The 24,180-nt window shown below is 53.2% G+C and overlaps 1 protein-coding gene across 1 annotated transcript in view; it reads left to right on the forward strand.

Moving 5' to 3' along the window:
• The first annotated feature begins 22,674 nt into the window (after nt 1-22,674).
• Nucleotides 22,675-24,180, forward strand: part of SFRP1 (secreted frizzled related protein 1) — a 44,330-nt gene continuing 42,824 nt past the window's right edge. The window contains exon 1 of the mRNA XM_079909572.1: nt 22,675-23,596. Within this exon, the coding sequence (XP_079765698.1) occupies nt 23,071-23,596 (526 nt within the window). The 5' untranslated portion in view covers nt 22,675-23,070. The remainder of the gene's footprint in view (nt 23,597-24,180) is intronic.

Here is a 24,180-nt window from a genome sequence, read left to right on the forward strand (position 1 = left end):
CCAAGCTCAGGCTTCCCTCCCCCCAGTCACCCTGACAGCCCCTTAAACATCCAACACCCGCTCTGCCCCAAATCAGCGTCCCCTCTTCTGTCATAATCCTTTTGGGCTCTGGTCTCTACCAGCAGACAGTTAAGCCCAGATAAAGGCGGCCCCACTAATCTGTCCGTTAGTGTGTGTGTTCCTGTCCCAGATAACACACTCGTTATGGCAGACACTTGGCTGGGCTCTTGGAGAGGGTCATGGAGCAGCAAGACGCGGGCTGGAGTTTGGTTTGTACCTGGGGGTCCTGGGGGAGCTTGAAGAGATGGGGTCTCATTACCTCTTACACCATCCTGAGGGTGGATGTTCAGCTCCCTCTGTGTGTCTGAAGCCGACCTCTCATCTGGGGCGTTGGAAGAGTCACAGCCTTTGGAATCAGATGAATCTGATTCGGCCTCTTATGAGCTCTGTGACTTAACTTCCCGCCTCTGGACCTCAGTATTTCTCATCTGGAAAAATGGGAAAATTATAGCTACCGTGCAGGCTTGCTGTGAGAATTAGGAAGCATATATGAAAAATGTTTACCCACGACGGGACTCCCCCAAGGCAGTGCTGGGATGGGGAGTTTCTCCTGCCCGAAGCCTTGAGGATGTAGAGCACCCCCAGGTGCAGGGGCTGCAGGCCTGGCTCTGGAGCCAGACCCCGTGGGCTCAAAGGCTGGTTCCACCGCTTATGAGATGTGTGACTTTGAGAAAGTTACTTTTCTGGGCCCCAGTTTCCTTATCTGTAAGGGACAGTATCAGTCCTTACGTCATAGGGATTAAGTGAGTATCTCGGCATGTGATGGAGCTGGCACTGTGCCAGGGCAGAAGGACGGTTCCAGGAGGCTTGGGGGAGGACTTCACCGGCTGACTGTTTTGTCTCCTCTCTGAGCTGTGTCCTTCCCCAGGTGTGGGGCATGGCTCACCAGGACAGGTGCCTGCCCCAGACTCTTCAGATCCAGGGGGCAGTGTCCCGGGGGGGTCTCAGGGTCTGATGGGTCCAAGCATCTCACCTTAGGAGGCCTGGTGGGGTGCAGACAGAACCCTCTAGGAGGGATGGCCAGGGGCCTGGGGTGTGAGAGGTTTGGGAGGCAGGAAGAAGGAAAGGAAACTCAACTTTTCTTTAGCTCCTACGTGTGTTAGAGGGTTAGACCCCATGATACGCATTATCTCCCCACCTGACGAGCGCATGTTATTATCATGAGGAGCCCGAGGCAGAGCGGTTTCTACCTGCCGAGGTCACACGGAGCGCGGCTGATGGGAGAGAGACTGGGACGAGCGTCTGCGGGACACCAGAGCTCCTCCTGGGCAGCGAGGCCATGCAGTGGCTCTGGTGGCTTTAGTCACAGCACGGTCCTCGGATCCTTCAGTTACCAGGGCGGGGAAAGTGAGCTGTGTACCGTGGGGTCACCTGGATCCTTGGCGTGCGGCTCTGTGAATCGGCCAGTCGACAGGTGCAGGCAGCCTCCAGCTTCCAGCGAGGCCTTGGGGCAGCCGGGGAAGGAGAACTGCTGTGTTTGCTGATTCAGGGCAGAGTCACTTCCTCCGCCTTCGCTGAAATTGCCTCTGAAACTCTGGATGCTAAAACATCACCCCGCTTTTTTTTTAGGAACTATGCTTGACCACAATTCTACTGTCAGTTTGTTTTCTTGGATTGCTTCTCTTTTTCCTCCAGAAAGGGTACTGGGATCTAAGAAATGAAACAAATAAACAGAAACCTCCATGAGATGAGAACTGTGACCGATGGAGCTCTGGTTAACCGAAGCATCTTGTGGAAGGTGGCTTTTGTCCCTGTCACTCAGTATCAGCTTTAGTGTGTCTGTGCAGCAGGGAGAATCTGTCACTGCCAGTGACCACCGGTGGCTCCCCGGTTGAGGTGACTGTGTGTCTTCTGCTGTGTGTGGTCACACTAGCTTCCGGGGTGTCAGGGCCATGGGATAAAGGGGCCCAGCAGGCGGGCCTGTATCTCATTGATTTCCTGTGGATGCAGTGGCCCTTGAAGAAGAGGATTCCATGGGGCAAGGCCCCCCCTGCTCTGCCTTTGCAAATTTTCTCCTCACTGAGCCCAGGCCTGTGTGAAGGATGCTGCTGAAGGGGGCACCAGGCAGCGGGGAGGGGAAGGAGGGAGCCATTGAAAGGAGGGCCTGCACGTCTAGCATCTTCAGTGGGCCAGGCCTCTCTCATTACTACCTAGGACGCTGGTGGTCCCCAGGGCAAAGGGCCCTTTGTTTATTGTTCCTTCCCGTGTCTTCCTTCATTCCTCCCTCCTTTCCCCCCTTCCCTTTTCCCATCCATCCATCCAACCATCTGCCTATCCACGTATGACACTGTACAGGAGATGTGGTGGGAAATATACAAGATGAGGTCCCTGCCCTTTAAGAACCTCCAATCTAGGAAGACGGATGAGACAGAGACACACATAAAGCAAAGTAGAAAAAGAGCAGGGCCGTAGAGCAGAGCAAAAACTGCCACGAGCATTCAGGGAAGAGGTCTTGCTGATGTGGTCAGGAAGGGGGGTGAACCTGGAGGGGGAGGTGAGGGGGTTTTAAATGATGGAGGGGATAGGATTAGCCTCTCAGGGAACAGAAACAGCAAAGGTCAAGGTTGGCAGGTGGGAAGGCTGTGGTTGTTTAGGGAAAGGCGACCCGTTCGGTTTGGCTGTGGAGTAAGGGTGCGTGGAGGTGAAGATGGCGGGATACATTTGAGCCAGGTTGCAGAGGGCCCTGGCTTTAGGCTTTGTTGCACGAGGTAGTCAGGATCCACGCAAGGCTTCTGGCTGGCGGTGCCTGTCCTGAGCGGTGCCGACACACAGCCGCCAGGGACAGCGCCCAGTGGGTGAGTCCACACCCACTGTCACTCCCTGACCTGGAGGGCCCAGCCACTTCCCTCCTGTTCCAGCACTCCTGGCCACTCCCATTCGTGTGAGGATCCATCGTGAAAGCCCCACGAGGCACGGCCGGATGACTAAGTGATGGGTCGCCTTCATGGAAGAAAAGCATTGACCAGAAGAACTCGTCAAAGAGAGGCGGAGTCTGACGCAATTAAACTTTGTCAGTGACAAAGAGAAGCATCGCCCGGTGGCTGTAAGTGTCTCAGTCGTGACTGCTTTTTGTAAATTCTTTTGGCTGCGCCAGGTCTTAATTGAGGCACGTGGGATCTTCATTGCCGCGTGTGGGATCCAGTTCCCTGACCAGGGATCGAACCTGGGCCCCCTGCATTGGGAGCGGGGAGTCTTAACCACTGGACCACCAGGGAAGTCCCATGACAGTCCTTTTTAAAAAAAATTTATTTTCTTGAAGTACAGTTGATCTACAGTGTTGTGTTAATTTCTACTGTACAGCAAAGGGATTCAGTTATACACATAAACATTTGTTTTCGTATTCTTTTCCTTTATGGTTTATCAAAGGATATTGAATGTAGTTCTCTGTGCTGTACAGTAGGACCTTGTTGTTTATCCATCCTCTGTATAATAGTTTTCATCTGCTAATCCCAGTCTCCCACTCCCTCCCTCCCCCACCCCCTCCCCCTTGGCAACCACCAGTCATCGTTGTCCTTTTAAATGAGCAGTGAGCTTACTTCTCACAATACTTTAAAGAGTGTTAAAAGGTATTTTGTCCACAGTAATTATCCCTGCCCCGCCAATGCCATAAGTGGGAGCCATTAGGCCTTCTTTTGGTTTAAGGACGACAAGGTCCCTGGCACGTACATGCCTACCTGGGAAGGGGAAAAAAAGGAGATCTGTTGGGTCCCTGACCTTCAGGGTGAATGGATTCCTTAGCAAATCTGTGTGCTGCGGCTTCTGAGGGATCAGCACCCAGGACTGGATGGGTCTGGAGTATTTTTAACAAACATTTAATGAGCTTGTCGAGTGTGCAAAGGTCTAAGCTGGAGAGCTGGGGCTGGGGAACAAAGACGAACACACCTCAGTCTCTTGCTGTAGCTGCTCAGAGGGTCCTGGAATCCGGCAAAGAAGCAGCATCACTAATGTTCTCGTTACGTTTCTCAAGGCATCACCTCCTTTAAATGCATTCATACACCCTGATGAGATAGCTACTAGGATCCTCACTATTTTAGGCTGAGGAAACATGCTCAGAAACGTATATACGTAGTGTTACAAATCAAATGAAGGAGATCTGGGGGATGGGCAGGAGGTGGCGAGCCGCGGGGGGCAGACTTAGCCAGACTCCAGCATCTGTGTTCCAACTGCAGGGCTATGAGGTGTGAAGACCATTCTAAAACCTGACCCCAGGAGCGAGGTCAGAAGGAGAGAAGCCAGTCAGACCCTGGGGCGGGAGAACAGAGCAGGTAGGAGTCAGGGCAGACCCTGAGGGTGGGCCCAGGGCGGGTGGCACTTGGTCAGGGCTCTTGGGATTTGCTCCTTTCTTCTCATCAGTAAATTCTGGGAGCAGGACCAAAAGAAGCAACGGTGGAGACTCACCAAATCTGTGGGGTTAACTCAGGCAGACCGAGCCCGGGTCCCCTCCCCATGGGACCCGCCGGCCCCCAGATGTACTAGAGAATCAACCTAATTCCTCCACTTGGAGTCCATGATAAATTTTGATGCAGCCGAGAACGGCGTGGAGAATAAAAGCCTCCCCTGGTGGATCCCAGGATGGTGCCTGTGTGTGTATGTGTGTGCACTCACCAAGCTCCCTCAGTCCCATGCAAACGTGCGGGGGCCCCCTTTTCTTGGCGGTCAGTGACAGCCCAGCCTCCCATTCACAGGTTGGAGAAAGGGCGTTAATCTTCCTGACATGGCGGGGGTGGGAGCGGGGACTTGGGGGCCAGAATCCCTCAAACTGGGACGCCACTGAAAGCAGAGAGATCCTTGTCTTTGGCTGGGTGAATACGCTCTCGTTATTGAGCCCAGGACATAAAAGAAGTCCGAGGGGCTTGAAGAAAATCGAGTAGCATTACAAGAAGCAAATATCACCTCTCCCTTTTCTCCTTCCTGCTTTTTCTTGGGGGGGTGGGTGGGTAGGGTATTCACGGAGGGGACTCTGTGCCCTTGGAGGAATTTTGCAGTGTTTTCCGAGGACAGACACCTATGTTCTCAGCAGAAGGGGCAGAAAGGGCAGGCCTGGTGAAGTCTGAACTTGTGCCCGGAACGTAATTCATACGGCCAACGGCTTGTACAGACTGGCCAGCTGGTGAGGCCTCCCCTTTCTCCAGTGGAGCTCTCCTCCACCTGGATGTTCCTATCTCCCCTGCTCCTCGCTGTTCACCTGGGCTCCGCAGCCACAGCCTGGGGGATCGGGTCCCATCCATTTGGAACGAGAGAGGCGGGATTGCGAGTGAGGGGAGGGGGAGGGGGTCAAGCACCCAGACCCATTGGTTACAGAAACTTAGGACCCTGTGCCTGCACCCTCCTGACTCATGGCTGGTGGCCCTCTCCGCACCCCCAGCTTTGCCCCAGCTCCAGGCTTCCCTCTCCCAGACTGTCCAGCCACCTCCTCTCCCGCTTAGCCTAGCCCCGATGTAACCCAAGGTAGGTTCCGTCTCTTTCCTGAAGTCTCCAGCCAAGGCCAGCTACATATCAGCCCCATACAACGGAACGCCTCCGGGGCCCTCACTGCTTCACACGTGACAGTCCCGGCCCTGAGGGCTCTGCCCTCTTGCCGGGGGCTTGCAACCATCCTAACTGCATTCGGCTCTGCAGGGAACTGTCACTTCTTCAGAGCGGCCTGATCTCAGCCCTTCAGAGCTAGTCACCCTGTGTGACTTTTTCCCCACAGCACTTCCCAATTCCTTAGCATCTTGCTTCCTCGTGTGTTTGTTCTTTTCTTGTCTCACTACTGGAAAGCCAGGCAAGGAGGCAACTTGAGGCGTTGTTCACTACAGTGGTTCCAGTGCCTAGAGCAATGCCAAAGGATTAGAGATGCTCAGGGCAGCAGAGCGAGCGGAGCAGAGGCTGGAGCGGTGCAGATCCAGGACTGGGCTTGGGGTTCTCACCTCCACGCTGTGGGTGACCCCGGGCAGGTCCGGCAGCCTCCCTGGGGCTGGACGGCGGCAGCCCTTCTTCCTGTGATCCCAGAGCCCTGGGTGTGGTGGGGACGTTTGCGGCTCTCAGGCTTGGCCAGCAGACGTGCCTTGGCAGCCGGTGCCATGCACGCAGCGCACAGGTGCGCCCGGGGCTGCAAGGCTCTTTGTGGAGCCACTGGAGCAGGCTTCGTTAGTGAGGAGAGGAAAGGGAAACAAAGGGCAACCTTCCCAATTATTAATAAGGCAGCAGCCCCGTCCATCTTAATGAGACAGGGCGGAAAAAAACAGCGTTTGGGCCGTCAGTACACAATGGGATACAATAGAGACCTTGCTTTCTTTTTCAAAAGGAGGACAGAGACACAGACAGACGGGAACAAGGAGGCCAGATTGGAACGCCGATCCGAACGTGCACCTCCGCGCCCCTCGTGGAAGGAGGCCCCTGCGCTGCAGCCACAGCTGTCGGGAAAGTGCCAGGGGTCCTCTGCTGGGGCGGGATGAGGCAGCCCCTCTGGCAAGTGGGCGTGGAGCGGCACCCAGCCTAGCGAGGGCCTTCGACCCCTGGGTGCACGTGGCCCAGTGCGGACCAGTGGCACAGGACCTGTCACCTAACGCGGAGCTCGTTTTGATGCGTTAATCTTTTCAGTTAGTAGCCCCCTTCCTCCTACCCCTACCCCCCTGGCCACTGTGCCGTGTCAAAGATTTTCTGAGTCCCGCACCTGGGTCCTTCTACTCGTCAGCTGAGTGACTTTGGGCAAGTTTCTTAATGTCTCACCCTCAGTTTCGTCAGAACTAACTTACCTCCCAGACTTGCTGAGGTTCTACTGCGCTCATCTGTGTATAAATGATTGTCAAAGTGTCTGACACAAAGAAGGCATTGAGTAGATCTTCACCAAGTCAGAATCTGAATCTCATCTCAGCTGGCGGACAGGCAAATGAGATCTCCAGGAGGCTGGGCTACCTTGAGAGTGGATCTGCCTCGTGTTCGCCCTGATCGCTCCCCACCCAGCACGGAGTAGCTGAATGAATGACCAAAAGGCCAGAACTATAATAACTTCATCAAGACAAGAGGCTGATCGAGGGTTGGTCATGCCGCGAAAGGTGGGGAATCGTCCTTCCTTCTGGAGAATGTCCCCTGGAGTCTGGAGGCCCCGCCAGCCCTGGGGTTCCCTCCCCCTCTACAGCAGGTCCCCCAGGCTGCGAGGTCCATCTTGAGCACCGGCCGTGCTCCTCTCCTTCTGGTGGAAATTCTCCATCTGCAGGAGACTGTAGGAAGGAAGAAGGAAGGCAGCACACATGGGCGTCAGAACCCGGACAAGTGGGCGGCGCAGAGGCTGGCCAGGAGCCCAAAGCACTCAGGTGGGGCTGCAGAGAAGCTGGTCTCTCTAGCCACGTCTACTTAGGTCAAGGTGTCCTGCGTGGGTTATGGAAAGCATTTCAATGTGGGGGGAAGGGGAGGGAAGAGGGGCAGTTGGGGGGTCTGGTGACAGGCTGCAGAGTGTCCCGGGGCTGTGCCCTGCAGGGGCCCTACAGGCAGGGCAGGAAGTTCCTGGGGAGAACGGGCCCCAGCCCTCACACGCGGCCGTCCTCCACAGGAGCCAAGGCTAGATCCCAATTAGAGCCAGGACTCCTGCAGTGATGGCTGTGCGCTGCCAGCACCCTCATTAGCTTGGCAGGAAATCCCTCCAGCCTCGCAGGATCCCGCCACATGCCCAGACACGCTCCCCGATGTCCGAACCCCCGGCTCTCCGCCTCCCCTCTCTTGCTGGGTGACACCCCACGGGTGCAGCATTTCCTCAGAACAAACACCCCCAGGACTCCGCAGGAAACGCAGGTCCCCTGTGTGCGCAGGGCAGAGTTCTCACCAGCCCTCCCCTCTCGGGACACAGTCCAGTCCAAATGGGAAAGGAGTTTTGCGTGGCAAGCTATTACAGGATGAATTCCTGCAGCCTGGAAAGGGCAGCTCTCCTGATATGACAGGCATATGACCTTCCAAGGCTCCCCTCTTGGCCCCTTCCCATGGGTGGGTTACCTTGGGCAGAGCTTGTGCCATGCCTGGCAGTGGCCGGGAGGGTGGAGGGGACCGAGGCGAGTTTGCTGGGAGGGAGCTCAGAGGCCCCGCATCCCCCAGGGACCATTGCATGACCTCCGAGCCTGCTTCAAACCCTCCTCTGCTGCTGCCCAGAGTTAGAGCAGGTGGACGAAGCTCAGAGTCTCTTCCTTAGGGGATGCAGAACGCAACGGAAAGATATCCAGACTGGGCCTGGGATGCCCCGGGAGGGCCAGCAGTCCACACAAAGCAGACAGGGGTGGCGAGAGGTCTTGGGGGGCAGTGAGGAGGGCACGTGCACCGGAGTGAGCAAGGATGCACAGCAAGAACCTTGCACGTAGTAGGAGTTCATTAAATACCTGTTGATTGATCACTGGCCCCAGAGTTCTCACACCAGCCTTCACTTCTGTGTGGTCTGGAAGATGCAGATATGACTCTATATGCATCGTGAACTGGACAATGGGGGCAATTATCCCCCATGTGAGCCATCACTCACCCCGTCCCACACGAAATCTTTTGCAATAATTACCTGACATTTCAAATGAAGCAGGATTTTTAAAAACCTATGTCATTGGGACTAATATTAGAGACTCACGTTGTTCCTTTAGCTGAGAAAAATAGTTATGCTGCTCTCTTTGCCTATCCTTTTTACTTTAAAGTTAATATCTATACTTTCACTTTTTGTTCCCCCAAAGTGATATACGATCATTGTAGACATTTTAGAAAATGATGAAAAGCCAAAAGAAGATAGTTTAAATCCCTTTTTTTTTTTTTTCGGTATGTGGGCCTCTCACCGTTGTGGCCTCTCCCGTTGCAGAGCACAGGCTCCGGACGCGCAGGCCCAGCGGCCATGGCTCACGGGCCCAGCCGCTCCGCAGCATGTGGGATCTTCTCGGACCAGGGCACGAACCCGTGTCCCCTGCATCGGCAGGCGGACTCCCAACCACTGCGCCACCAGGGAAGCCCTAAATCACTTTTGATTCCAACAACCAGAGACAATGAGCATTTCAGTGTAGTTATTTTCAGTTTTTTAGCTTTTTTCCTTCTTTCCTTCTCTCCCTCCTTTCTTTTTTTAAATTGAAGTATAGTTGATTGACAATATTGTGTTAGTTTCAGGTGTACAGCAAAGTGATTCGTTTTTTCTTCAGATTATATTCCATTATAGGTTATTACAAGATACTGGGTATAATTCTCTGTGCTCTACAGTAAATCTTTGTTGCTTATCTATTTTATGTACAGTACTTTGTATCACTCACTTCTTTCTCTTCTTTCCAGTCTTTTGGCAAAATTTGTTTTTTTGTTTTGTTTTGGTTTGGTTTTTTTGCGATACACGGGCCTCTCACTGTTGTGGCCTCTCCCGTTGTGGAGCACAGGCTCCGGACGCGCAGGCTCAGCAGCCATGGCTCACGGGCCCAGCCGCTCCCCGGCATGTGGCATCTTCCCAGACCAGGGCACGAACCCGTGTCCCCTGCATCGGCAGACGGACTCTCAACCATTGCGCCACCAGGGAAGCCCTCGGCAAAATTTGGATCATACTATAGATAGGTTTGTATCCTATATTCTCCTCATTCACTCATTCGTTCATTCATCATGAGTTCATTTGTTCTTTCAGCAAGTGTCTCCTTCTTGAGTGCTTTCTAGGGACCAAGGCACTGTTCTGTGAGATGCAGTTGTGAACAAAACTGATACGAATCTCTGCCCTTGGGAAGCGTTGGTGATGGTATAGAGGGAGACAGACAATAAAATCAATGAGAAAAATATGTGGGTGTTAGAAGAGCATAAGAGGTGGGTAGGAAGTTGAAGGAGGAAAAGGGGGTGGTCGCTGTGGAGAGGCTGGATGCAATTTAAATAGAGAAGACCCCCCAGAGCAGCTGATGCCTGGGCTGAACAGGCAGGACATATTCCCTCCCGAGATGTCCCATTTTCAATATCTAAGCTTTGGGTGCTTGAAATGACTTTCTCAGGTGCACCAAAAAATCTAGGCAAAATTCTTGTATCTTCCATATTGATAAATGCAGTAGCGAAGAAGAAAAATGCCAAGAGAAGTGCTCAAAGCTTATGGCCGAGTCGTGCATCTTTCCTGGGGGGGATCAGAGCATGTCCACGGCAGAGAAGAGGAGCTGGGAGAAGGCAGGGCTGATGAAGGCGACACGGTAGCACCCAGTCCGCACTGCCAACCAGGTGGCTCTCTCATCTTCCCATTTGGACACAGTTGTTATAGGAATAAAAAAAGAAATCACATCAGCGGGGACTTCCCTGGGGGTCCACTGGCTAAGACTCCAAGCTTCCAATGCAAGGGGCACGGGTTCGATCCCTGGTCAGGGTACTAAGATGCCGCATGCCACGCGGCGTGGCCAAAAAATTACAAAAAACAAAAAAAACCAAAGTCACCTCAAAACAGCTGTATCTCTGGTGGTGCCTTTGCTGTTTTCACATTCATCTTTTCACACCGATCTTTTGCACACTGATCTTTGCTGGTTATAATCATCACTAATATTTGCCCTGGGCTTCTGGGTTTTCTGGTGTTTTCAGAGCTCCTAACGCAGTATGAGATGTAAAGTAAAGGAGGCATGGTCAGAGTTTTCTTTCTACATAAAATTTCAAGGTTTGAAGGGGTCTAGAGCCTAAATCGCCCAACTGCCTCACAAATTAAGGCCCCGAGGCTCAGAGAGACCGAGAGGTAAGTCCCTCTGCTTGGTCAGGCTGGAAAACTAGACTCCTAACATCACAGAGTTGATGTTATTACGGCCCCATTCCCTTCCAGAAGCCAAGCTGGTTTTCCCTAAATAAAACTCGCAATACTTAAGATTGTTCTGGAGTTAACCACTGGTACCAGGACTCTCAAATTAAACAGAGAATCTGCCTTGCCTGTGTTCAGGGTGGCAGCGTGGTCACCTGTCTCAGGAGCGGCGTGGCTCTGACCAGGATGGGGATGGGCTTGGCTGGCTGGTGTCAGCTGCTGGGCTCTTTCTTGGCCACTGGGATGCTTTGAGAGTGGGTCCCAGGAAGTAGCCTGGGCTGGTGCCCATTAGCCAACCCCTTCTGAAGCCCTGAATATGGACTTTGTCTGGCGGCCTCCATTCTGCTCCGAATGGACTAAAGCCAGTCATTTGGCAAAAATCAGCTCAGTGGCCGCCATTGTTCTTAAAGAGGCAGAGCTGAAAGGGCTGTGGGACTAATGTATTCTATTGTGCCCCTTGGGCTGGCCTCTGAGCGTGGGGAGAGGGCTGCATTCCACAGACGCCCCTCCCCCAGAGCTGGAGCTGCTCAGGCAGGCTTTGGGGCCATGGGTGCCTCACCTCCCAGGGAAGATCGGGGTGGGGGGGGGGAGGCACCCCATCTGGAACCCCTCGGGTGGAAAGAAAGGGTCTTGAGAGCAGCCAGGAGCCCAGGAAGCGAGCCAGGGATGGGAGTGGAAAGGTGGGGAGCTTCCACGGAGCCAGGCACATCGCCCTGGTGGTCCAGCCCTGTCTCCCTCACCCCTGCTCTGCAGGGCACAGTCACCAATCAAGCAGCCCCTTCTCCTCTGCAATCCATTTCCCATCAAGAACATTCCACCTCCGAGGACAAGAGGGGTCACCGGATTTGTTTTGAGCTGCCTACAGATCTCTGGTTCCAAGGTCAGTTATGCCCGAAGCAAGAGAAATATGATGTGTGAAAGATAAGGAGGGAAGGGCTTGGAGACGGAGAGCCTGGGCTGACACATTTATCATATATGCCCTTTTAAGCACAGAGAAGGGGTCTGTGTGAGTCTGGGGAGACTACCTCTGGTTCCCTGTGTTTTTGCAAAGCTGGGCCTCCATCCCAGGCTTCCCCTCACTTTGGAGGGCTAGAAAGGACCTCAGCCAGCGGAGGAAGGAGGCAAGGCAGGGTGTGGTCCGCTGGTTTAGGTCTTTCCTAACAAGACAGAGGTTTGGAAGTGTGATTCCTCTGGACTTCAGCACCACCTGGTTCTTCCTCCCTGCCACCCCCTTTAATCTTTTACAAGTGTACTTATTCTCGTGACAGCAACCATTCAACCTTTGGGGGCGGTATCACGAGGCTGAGAGCCTCCTTGTTTAGGATAGTCGGGGGTGGACAAAATGATGGCGTGGGGAGAGAGAGAGAGAGAGACTTGTCTCCCAGCTTGACAGAACGATGGACCTGAGGAAGATGGGGTCTCTGTGTGCTGCAAACCACAGTGGGGGTGAGGCGGGGTTCTGGGGGGCTTGTTCTGGGGCCAAGTCCCTAGCATGTCCCTTGGTTTCCCTGAGTTGCTGGACAATAGGTGGGCAGATGCAGCTCCAGGATAAAGCATGTTGTCCTGACAGAGTGTGACAACCCATCACCCACGCTCTTCCTACCACCACTCCCCCCAGCTTTGCTCTGCGTACACTGGCCCCCTCAGCCGTCTCTGATGTGTGTCTTTCTTTCCCATCTCTATGGTTTTAGGGATCTTAGAAGACCTCTCTTCCCCACAGGACCCAGCTCAGGCAAAGCTTATGTCAGGAGAAAAGAGAGGATGGAATTAACCCCCAATCTGAAATCCCCACTGATTATGAAGAGGCAATTTCCTTGCAGTGGAGATGGAAATAAAGCCCCCAATCTGGGACTGTGGGTGAGTTAAAATTATGCAGGATGCAGAGCATTTCATCCTCCAGAAAGAGTATTTTATTCTCCTGTCAAGGCGCCAATGATGATGGCAATAAAGGAAAACATAAGTGATAGTGGTAAGGATTATGTGGCAATTCAGGAAGTGGTCGCTTATATATTTATGGACCGACGTGGCTGGAAAACTTTTCACACCCAAGGAGTTCATGCAGAACTTGGAAAGCACTCCAAGGCTGAGAGGCTATACTGGGGAAGCTGTTACTGATGGGGCTTACACTGTGTTTTAAGCAGTTTGGTTAATAGACTACAGTTAAAAATCAAGAACAAAGGGGTTTGATGGACAAATTATGCTTTCCTGGGGGTTGGGATTATGGCTTTCCCGCAACACTATAAGTGTTAGAAGGACCCATGAAAGGCCATGCTTGTCTAGCGACAGATATTAAATATGATACAGCTTGGAGCTGCTGGAAGATTACAGAAGCCTCCAGATGCACAGCTGCTTATATTGCAGCATGTGGGGAAGAAAGCGGGGTCTGTCTGCCCCTGGCTGCTGCAGTCAGCCTCAGAGGTGCCAAGGGGCAGCGCTTCTGTGCTGCCTGCCCTTTGCTTTGTAGCACCCCTGCAGCGCTGCTTCCTTTAAGAAAGAGAGTTGCCTGTCCGCCCTTTCGGCCCGTGAGCTCGATTTCATTGTTGAAGGATTGTCTGAATGCTCTGTCCTTGGGGTGGCTGACGAGCCTCTCTGTGACTTACTCTCCTCTTCTGAAAAGTGGGGATCCGTAAGCCCCTTCCAGTTGATTGCTACATCGCGGAATGCAGAGCAATGTGGGTGCCCATGTGTGACAAATCCACTGACACCTAGAAATAGGTTGTTTTTGCAGCCATCGGAATTGAAACAGGAGAAAGACAAAGCAACTTCCTAGCCTTGGAGGAGTTTCTTAGGATGGTACTTCTCAGTCTTAAATATGCATAATATGCATGTTGGAACCTTGTTAAGATGCACATTCTGATTGAATACGTCCGGGGTGGGGCCTGAGATTCTGCATTTCTCACAAGATCCCAGAAGCTAGTGATGCTGCTGGTCTGGGGACTACACTGTGAATAGTAATGTCCCAGGAGACAGTAAAAATTGGAATGTTCAGCCTTTGAGCTTCCTGTCTGCTGTGAGAGCCTCTAAATGAGAGACCTGTATCACTTAGGTTTGTTTCTATCTGTATGAATGAGAAAACCCAAATGATTTTGGATTTCAACAAGTGAGGCAGAGAGATTATAGGTCCCGCCCAACAGGAATTCCAGGGTAAGCCACTCAGGTCATTGCTTATGATCCAGGTTCTTTCCATCTTTCTGTCCCTCCACTCTAGTGTGTGGGCCTTTATCCTCATGCTTGTGGTCTCATGGTTGCAAGATGGCTGCTGTACTTCTTGGTATCACATCTGAATTCCAGGCAGGCAGAAGAGTGGAGGGAGGGTCAAGGTGCATGCCTTCTAAAGTTATCTGGATTTTTTTTCCCCCCACTGCCCAGCTTGTGGGATCTTAGTTCCCCAACCAGGGATCGAACCCAGGCCCCCTGCAGTGGAAGCATGGAGTCCTAACCACTGGACCACCGGGGAATTTCCTAAGGCTGTCTGTTTTAAAATGCTTTCCAGGGTGCCCCAGTTACCAACCTGCACTTACTTCTTACTGCTCAGAGCTGGGTCCTAGGACCCATCTCATTCAGGGATCCCGTGTCTACAACATGGCAGGCAGTGGGCTGAGTACGGAAGATACAAGGACCAAAAGGATATAGCTTCTGTCCTCAAGAAGCTTCTGGAGGAGCTCCAGACATGTAAACAAGCAAATAGTATTTGAGGAGGGCTGCTTGGATAGCCATGGTGCACAGGGGCAGAGGACTGCCTTGGCTACTTCTAGCAGGGGGACCCTGGGGAGTGGCCAGCCAAGAGAAGATGGGGAGCTGAGTCTTGGGTACCAATTGGGAAGACAGCTGGCCTGATGCATTCTGGGAATGGTGCATCTTCTCACGCCTCTATGGGAACCGTCCCAGTGCTGGGATGAAGCTGGCACGCCTGTAGGGCTGCACAGGTGGTTTCTGTCTGGCATACAATCTGATCAGTTGTGCCATAATGGCTTTTAAAATTTTTAATATCCCCCCTGGAAAGACCACGTAACTCTCAAGGTGTTCAGACCCTGAAGAGGACCGTACACAGAACTCCTGCCTCACATCCTGGACCAGCTCTCACACAGCCCTCTTTCTCTCTCTCTCTCTCCCAGGTGTAGTGAGCCCCCCTTCTTTGCATGGCTCCCAGTCTTTTCTCCCCTAGAGCATTTCTTCTGGGCATCCACATGCTGCCTGCACAGAGCTCTGTAGTCTCCTTGGCAACCCAGGACAGGCCGGGTCACCCTTCCTAGCAGCAGTTCCAAAGCCCCCACTTCTGACCCCTGCAGGCACCCGCTACTCCATCCCGCTCTTCCCTGGTTCTAGGACTCACAGGAAGACCCCTCATATACCTGCCCACGCTTCAGACCTATCTCTCCATCGCTCCCTCTTTCAAAACTGCACTGCTGGTGGCGGTCCCACCGCTCTGACGCTCCGGGTCTTCTTCTGAAAAATGGGAATAACGAGCTGCTGTGCCAGCTCAGAGGCTTCTTGTGAGGTCCAAAGGCGATAATGTGGGTAGACTGCAAACTGGGAAAGACTGAAGAATGGCAGGTCACTACTGGGGCTAGGGGCTAGGGACCGGGGGGCAGTGTGCCTGAGCTCAGGGGAGCAGGGCCTCTAGGACGCGGTGCGTTATTCAGGCGGAGGGAGACTAGGAGAGGAGACCCCCCAGCCGTGGATGGAGATCAGGGGATGAGCGCCTTCAAAGCGCATGTGTGGTCACCACACCTGACGGGTGCTCACTCATCCTCTCCCCGCACCTCGTTTATACCAAACCCATGAGAAAGGCGGCTCGCGGCTCCTTGGGGAATGTGTCCCCGTTGGCCTTCCCCACCCCATCCTCGGAAGCAATCCCAGCGATTTACGGGCCTCCGAAGCCTGTGTCACTTCACTTTCACTGCCTGGATCACCGGAGGGGGGCTTTCCTAAAGAACCATTTTCCCTGCTCTGTGATGTCCAAGCAAAGCCCGGGGCTCTGAGCCAGGACCTGGCATTAGGTCGCACCCTGCGGAGCCCTCTCCAGCTTCTCTTTGCTCCTTCTCCACTCCCAGGTGCTGTCAGAGGCTCTCAGGAACCCCGGCCTTCTGGGTACCAGACCCTGTTTTTTTTTTTTTTTTTTTTTTTTTTTTTTGCGGTACGCGGGCCTCTCACTATTGTGGCCTCTCCCGTTGCGGAGCACAGGCTCCGGACGCGCAGGCTCAGCGGCCATGGCTCACGGACCCAGCTGCTCCGCGGCATGTGGGATCTTCCCGGACCGGGACACGAACCCGTGTCCCCTGTATCGGCAGGCGGACTCCCAACCACTGCGCCACCAGGGAAGCCCCCAGACCCTGTTTTTAACAGGGTTGTGTTAGGGTCAGTGCCCATGCAGGATTTGCAGGAAGTTCTCTTCTCCTCCGGAAATCGGCCAGTACATTCACCAACTTGTCCACCTTCCATGCCCATCTGCAACTGAGCAGCCTACTTGGTGCAGGCCCTGGGGAGAGGTGAGTTGGATACGTGTCTGTCCCCAAGGCCGGATGTGAGGATCAAAAGGATGCAGGAGAAAGGCTCAACCCGCCGTTGCTGGCTCTGAGGATGGAGGAGGCGACCTGGAGCCAAGGCATGCGGGCAGCGTCCAGAAGCTGGAAACGGCGGAGAATCCCAGAGCCTCCAGGAGGGACGCAGCCCTGCTACCACCTTGATTGTAGCCCAGAGAGGCTTCTGACCTCCCAAGCTGTAAGATGATAATACATCTTACAACAGTCCCACACTCTGTTTACAGTCTTTGTATAAGGCGCTGAGGATCAGTTCCTCTGCAGAAGGAGAAAACCATGTGAGTTATTCATTCTTACTTACTGCCTTGGTTCTCAGGAAACACAGCGTAAAATCGACGCTCAAGGGCATACCTCTCTTAGCCTGGGTCTTTCACACATCTGCCTCTCTCTACTACATATTTATGCATTTATTGGGGAGTGCAGAGCCTTATTGAGCACTTACTGTTTGCCTGGCACCATGCTAGATGCTGGGGATGCAAGGATAAAGGAGACAAAATAAGATCCTCCAAGAGCTCCCAGTTGTGTAAAAGACACCCCAAAGCAAGTAGTTATAAAAGGTCAACAGGAGGAGAGAGAGGTTAATCCGATTGGGGTGAAGGAGGGAGGTGATGGGCCGAGAGGGAGTCAGACAAACCTGCTGGGGAGAAGCAATGCTAGAAAGATGAACAGGTGGGTTTGCCACATAAAATACAGGATGCCGATTTCAATTTAAATTTCAGATATACAAGAAATAATGTATAGTATAAGTATATTCCATGCAATATTTGGGATATACTTATACTAAAAATCTTTTTTTTCTTGTTCATTTGAAATTCAAGTTTTACGGGGGCATCCTATAGTTTCATTGCTAAACCCGGGAAGTTTATGAGCTGGAGTTTGTACGAAGGTGAAGGAGGGTGTTACTGACAAAACAACATGTGTAAGAGGGAGGGACTGGAGGGACATTGGAGGGCAAGATCTTGATATTCTTCTGGAGTCTGGGCTTTTTCCTGTGGACAATCAAAAAGTCTGTGAGGGTTTTAATCAGAAAACCAGCCCATTAGAGATTTTAAAAAGTTATGTTAAAAATGTGTGTTTTCGTTCCTTCTTTTCTGGAAGGCGGTACATAAATTCTACAATGTATATATCTATAAATAAGGTAGTATATTCAAAATTGAATACAAATTGCCAAGCCCAGTTTGACAATGCCTCTTCTGGGGAGAGAGAGGTGGGTCTACCTGAGCAGTGGGGCAGGCAGGGGCTGTGTGTCCGTGGCCTTGAGGTAGATTAGGGTGGGCACTAATGCTTGGGTGGCCTAGGGAGGAGAAATTACAGGGAGCAGAATTTCCCTTCAGGAAAGGAAGAACATTCTCATGAAGTTGCCTGAACCTGGTGGCTGTGTCCCCAAGAAGTGAAAGGGTCCAGTGGTGGTGGCTTGGTGCTCAGCCAGCCCCCATCAAGAATGGTGCAGAGGTTTGGGGACTTCCCTGGTGGTGCAGTGGTTAAGAATCCACCTGCCAATGCAGGGGACATGGGTTCAAGCCCTGGTCCGGGAAGATCCCACATGCGGCGGAGCAACTAAACCCGTGCACCACAAATACTGAGCCTGTGAGCCACAACTACTGAGCCTGCGCTCTAGAGCCTGCGAGCCACAGCTACTGAAGCCCGCGCGCCTAGAGCCCGTGCTCTGCAACAAGAGAAGCCACTGCAACGAGAAGCCCGCGCACCGCAACGAGGAGTAGCCCCTGCTTGCCGCAACTAGAGGAAGCCCGCGTGCAGCAGCGAAGACCAAGCACAGCCACAGATAAATAAATAAATAAATTTATTTTTAAAAAAATGGTGCAGAGGTTCACCAATACTGTATTGGACACTTAAGAATGCATTTGGAGGGTAGCTCTTATGTTAAGTGTTCTTAGCACAGTAAAAAATGAATAAAAAGAAAGATGCAGAGGGGTGTTTGCCTGGGAGGAGGTGGAGCTGGACTATGCCTTTAACTCCAAATGTTTATGATTCTTCCCAGACATTCCCAATCCCAGACAGCAGGTCAGGCCAATTCTTTTTTTTTTTTTTTTTTTTTTCGGTACACGGGCCTCTCACTGTTGTGGCTTGTCCTGTTGCGGAGCACAGGCTCCAGACGCGCCGGCTCAGTGGCCATGGCTCACGGGCCCAGCTGCTCCGCGGCATGTGGGATCTTCCCGGACCAGGGCATGAACCCGTGACCCCTGCATCGGCAGGCGGACTCCCAACCACTGCGCCACCAGGGAAGTCCCTAGGTCAGGCCAATTCTTGAGTCAGAGGGGATTGGGAACCTCCGGGCATTTGCACCTCCACAGAGGCGGAGCAGAAAAGCAGCTCATCCAAGTGAGAACATTTCTGTGCTTTGTGGTGTCTCGTATGGAATGCCATTTTAAACGCTGCAGACTGTAGAACACAGTTAGGACTGTGTGCCTCCCTGACACTGGATGTTGAGAATCCACATATTTTATTTCCTGAGGTAGCAGGGCAGGCATGAATAGCCCTGATTTACAGATGAGAACTCAGCGCAGAGAGTCAAGTGTGAGTCATCCAGCCTGTAAGGAGCAGAACTGGGGCCATACTCCATACATCCTGGGTCTGAACGCAGACCCATCACCACCCAGCCACAGGCAGGAGACCCTCCGCCCTGCACACTCGCTCCAGGATGATGGAGAGGACGCTGAGTGTACCTCTGGAGAGTGTCATCAAAATCACTGATGATATGACAGTGAAACAGAATGGGAGAAACCGGCCGGAAAGGTCCACCCCGCAACCCTTGTTTTTTCGGAAGAGGGCAGGATGGAGCTCTGTGTGTAGGCGCCGGGGAGGCCCTGCAGTGACCCTGCATAGCCTGACATTCAGCTTTCGGCGACCCGGGAGACTGAAGAATGCCTCCTTAAGCTGGGGCTATGAAGCAACAGGGAACACGCTTCCACGTTTTTTTGTTTTTTTTTTTTTTTTAATAAGTTTATTTATTTATTTTTGTCTGCATTGGCTCTTCGCTGCTGTGCGCGGGCTTTCTGTAGTTGCGGCGAGCGGGAGCTACTCTTTGTTGTGGTGCGCAGGCTTCTCATTGCGGTGGCTTCTCTTGTTGCGGAGCACGGACTCTGGGCACGCGGGCTCAGTAGCTGTGGCGCATGGGCCTAGTTGCTCTGCGGCATGTGGGATCCTCCCGGACCAGGGCTCGAACCCGTGTCCCCTGCATTGGCAGGCGGATTCTTAACCACCGTGCCACCAGGGAAGTCCCACTTGCACTTTTTTGAAACGAAAACCACAAGTTTAAAGGTGTATTTTGCCCCTGTTCATTCAAGAAGGAAAGATGTGCCTGGCTCACAACTCCCATACTGGAAACCCCTGGTTTCTGAGAGCTCTGTCATGTCAATAACATGTTTAAAGAACCTTTGTTCTAGAACTTTCTCCTCCACACACACACATTCTTGCCATTAGGGCAAGGGAGACTGGGCTTTGAAGTGCAAAGTTTTGACAATATGACAAAGCACCACACAAACCCAACAGCTGCATATGCACCTCTAAAATATGAAGTGTTCAGGCTGCTCTGCCTGGCGCTGTTCTGGGGGAGGGGGAGGGGGGAGGAGGAGAAAGAAGAGATTGTGTTTATTCTTAAAAAGCAGTAGGTCAACTTAGGGTAAATATTCAGGTATCAAAAACAATGGCTAGGGCTTCCCTCGTGGCGCAGTGGTTGAGAGTCCGCCTGCCGACGCAGGGGACGCGGGTTCGTGCCCCGGTCCGGGAAGATCCCACATGCCGCGGAGCGGCTGGGCCCGTGAGCCATGGCCGCTGAGCCTGCGCGTCCGGAGCCTGTGCTCCGCAACGGGAGGGGCCACAGCAGTGAGAGGCCCACGTACCGGAAAAAAGAACACAAACAAAAACAATAGCTAAAGTGTTTAAAATTTATTAGATTAACAAACTTGCTCAATTATATTATTTGATTTAATTTAAAATTTATTAACTGATAGCTGTTCCACATATTATTTTAGAATTTATAATATTTGTACTGTTTCAGTAAATTTTCACCAGAGTTGTCTGCTCAGAGCTAATCATTTATTCAATTTTCCACTTACCCTCTGAATATCTGGATTTAGAAATCATTACATCTCTTGTTATATATGAGATGACCTTATAAAAATTAGTGCTAGCTTCCTCCTCAATTTCAAGAAAATCAAGACATTTTCTTTAAAAACATTTTAAAAGATTACCTGGGCAGTCACGCTCAGTGCAGTTCCAAACTCCATGGGCACTGATTGGTGGTGGGCAGTCATTCTCCAAAATCCTAGGTGTGAGTTAAAGTCTGTCAGTGGGACAGACTTGAGCCTTTCCTTTCCAGCTGGGCCTTGAGAGGAGCCAGAAATGTACTGAGTTTAGGATTCTGGGGTCTTACATCCACACTCCCTGTATTTCTCGGAACAGTCATGTCCCTGGCTTGCCCCAAGAGGCCTCTCGCTAAGGCCATTTGTGGGTGATCAATGAGAAACAGCAAGACCTAGGCTAGGCCCTCCCATGAACGGACTTGTGAGATTTACTCCAGACTCGAGACCCCCCCACCCCCACCCGGCCCCAGGACTGGTGGAGCTGTAGTCACTTGGACTAGTTTCCAGAATTTTCATGGTGGGCAGACCCAAGTCCTCCCACCATTTGGGGAAACAGTGCAAACATGAGTGAGAGCTGGGCAAAGCCTGGATCCAGAGGTGACAGGATGTTATCTGCTAACACAACTCTTTGCAATGAGTACGTAAACAGACACATTTGTCTTGGGACTGAGGGCCTGCCTGGAGGAGAGAAAAGGACCCCTACCAAACTGCATTTTTCTCTAACTGCCCCTTGAATCGAGTCACAGTTGCCTGGTTTCCTGAGGTCTATTCTGTGTCTGTGAAGAATGTCTTCCCCAGCTTCTGGGGCTGAGCATTACCAATTGTTTAGGGATTAACCCTTCGCCACCCAAAGTCTTGCTCTCCCGCCATCTCTTTGCCTCCATGCTGCCCCTCTCGTGTTAATGCACCTTTCATTGGCTTAGAAATGACAGGGAAGGTGACCATTGGCAGTTGCTTCCTGTGTGCACAGTGGAATCACCATCTCGTTAGGGGCACCAGGGCTTTAAGAAAATAGCCTCGCTTCTTCAGAAACTCTAGTCGTTTGACTTGGAATGTGTCCATCAAGAAATTTGGTCTGCAGAATCTAAAGCAAGCTTCCCCAGAGCTTTACAAACAAGCTGGCCCAGCAAGGCAGCGCCTCCTCCGGTGTCTGCCTTGAGCCCGGAGCTCTGTGGCCATTTGCCACCTGGGGAGGTGCCACACTGCTCAGATGTGGTCTGCAGCGTTCTTGGCCGCCCTCCACCCCACATTTCAGGACACAAGCAGTGTGGAGACCCAGTTAACCTCAGGAACTGCTGTTGCTGTCTTCTGCCCCTGGGGTCAGTCGTGGTCACACTTCAGGTCCCTGAAGCTTGAGCCTCCCCCTCAGGGTCCCGTTTGAAACATACAAAGAATCCCCAGGAACTCTGAGGTGGCAGTGGCAGAGGGACTTCATTTCCCGGGGGGCTGGATGGGAAGGATGGGCTGTTTCTGCTAAGACTTCCCTCTTGCCTCCTGCTTTAACGGAACCCCTGGTTTTTGACTTGAAGTTCCTGGGCCAGCTCTGAATGCAGCATGTGTGCCTGAGTGATGGACTTGATATTTACACAAGCCACGCTGATAAGTGCACATGTGTTTTTAATGTTTTGGCTTTCTAGACCACAAACATGTCAATGTGCATATGCGTGCACACACAGACGTGCTCTTGGGCTGGGCCTTGAGTAGGGCTCTTTTTTTTTCTTCTTCTTTTTCTTTTTTTAAACTGTTCTCGCAGAGTTAACACCTTTGTTAGCACCCTTTCCTGCCTCACTGCCTCCGGGTTGTCGGAGGGCCGTCATCCGGTTATCCCACCTGGAAAGGCGCTGCCTTTTTAAGCCAGCAAACAGCCCGACGACACCTTCGCCTGGCCCTTGCGGGAGCCGAGCCCCACGGGCTGGGGATTGAAAAGCAGACCTCCTTTGCCGCAGCCTTCCTGAGCCCCGGTCTGTCGGAAACGGCCCATCTTCGTCTGCAGCCACAGAGAACAACACCGAGGAGGTGGGCTGCTGCATAAAGTTAGGGAAAACTGTTTGAAAAAAAAAAAAAAGTCTTGATTATCTCATGGACTTGCAAGTACTGTTAAGGTTCCTTACTTTCCTGCCATCTGACTCAAGTTAACAGCAGCATTAAACATCGTCTTGACCCACCGCACGCTTCTCTTCGTCCCCAGTCTCTCTTCCTTTTTTTTTTCTTCTTTTTCTCGTTTCCCCCCCTTCTTCCTTCCTTTATTTATTTTTTGGTTTTGTTTTTTAAGGGGTGTTGACCTGCGCTGAGTTCTAGGGAGCCGACCCCTCCCGCCCGCGAGCCGATTGGCCGGCCACGCGGGTGACTGACGGGCGGGCCCGGAGCGCTCGCGGCGGCCGGCGCTGATTGGCCGGCGCGGCTCGGAGGGCTCGGCCGCGGGAGCGCCGGACACTCGGGTCCCGCCGCCTCGGGAGCCGGGCCGCACTCGGGCCGCGCGCTCGCCTCCCCGCGCGAGCTCCCTAGGGTCGCCCCGCCAGCGCCTGGCGCGGGTGCGGACGGCGCCTTTTGTGCCCGGGGGCTCCTGGAAGTTCGCGGCGGGACGCGCGCGGGGAGGCGGCCGAGGACGCCCCGCGTCGCAGAGGCCGGGGCGCCGAGCATGGGCGGCGGGCGCTGGGCCGCGGCGGGCGCGCTGCTGGCGCTGGCCGCCGGGCTCCTGGCCGCAGGCTCGGCCAGCGAGTACGACTACGTGAGCTTCCAGTCGGACGTCGGCGCGTACCAGAGCGGGCGTTTCTACACCAAGCCGCCGCAGTGCGTGGACATCCCGGTGGACCTGCGGCTGTGCCACACCGTGGGCTACAAGAGGATGGTGCTGCCCAACCTGCTGGAGCACGAGACCATGGCCGAGGTGAAGCAGCAGGCCAGCAGCTGGGTGCCCCTGCTCAACAAGAACTGCCACATCGGCACCCAGGTCTTCCTCTGTTCGCTCTTCGCGCCCGTCTGCCTGGACCGGCCCATCTACCCGTGCCGCTGGCTCTGCGAGGCCGTGCGAGACTCGTGCGAGCCCGTCATGCAGTTCTTCGGCTTCTACTGGCCCGAGATGCTCAAGTGCGACAAGTTCCCCGAGGGCGACGTCTGCATCGCCATGACCCCGCCCAACGCCACCGAGGCCTCCAAGCCCCAAGGTGAGGCGGGGGGTTCCCGGGGCTGTCCGCGCTGCGCCCCGGGACTGGGGACGTGCTCTCGGCCGTGCCCGACCGCCTTGAGAGCTACCGGCCCGTCCGAGGTGGTGCCCGGCGGGGCGAGCGCCGCGCGCACCCGGTCCGGGTCCTGGAGCCGCTGTCCTGGGATCCAGTCAACGGTGAAACAAAGCCTTAGCTCTGGCTCCCAGAAGAGCTCTTCTGTCCCTCGCGAGGGAACCGAGTCCCTATCGGAGTTTTGAACCCCCCAGACGGGATGCTCCGGGGAAAAAAAAAAAAAAAAAGCCTAAACCCCAGATCTGGGAAGCTCAGAAAGGCCGAGCAAATGCTAAGGTGCAGCTTTGTTTATTTGCTTAGGTTTCAGGAGGATTTTTTTTTTTTTTTAACGCTTTCCTTAGCTAGTCATTCAGCCAAGTAGCTCCAGGACTGGTTCAGAACTGGCCGAGAAAAAAAGTTCAGAAGTTGCGAGGCTTTCTGTTTCTCTACCCCTTTCAGTTAACAGCTTCGGGAAGGTTTGGGCGGGGGCGGGATGGAAAGGCTCTTCTCCCTCATTCTTGCATACCCCCTGC

This window comes from Stenella coeruleoalba (assembly GCF_951394435.1).
Source record: "Stenella coeruleoalba genome assembly, chromosome: 21".
Lineage (NCBI taxonomy): Eukaryota > Metazoa > Chordata > Mammalia > Artiodactyla > Delphinidae > Stenella > Stenella coeruleoalba.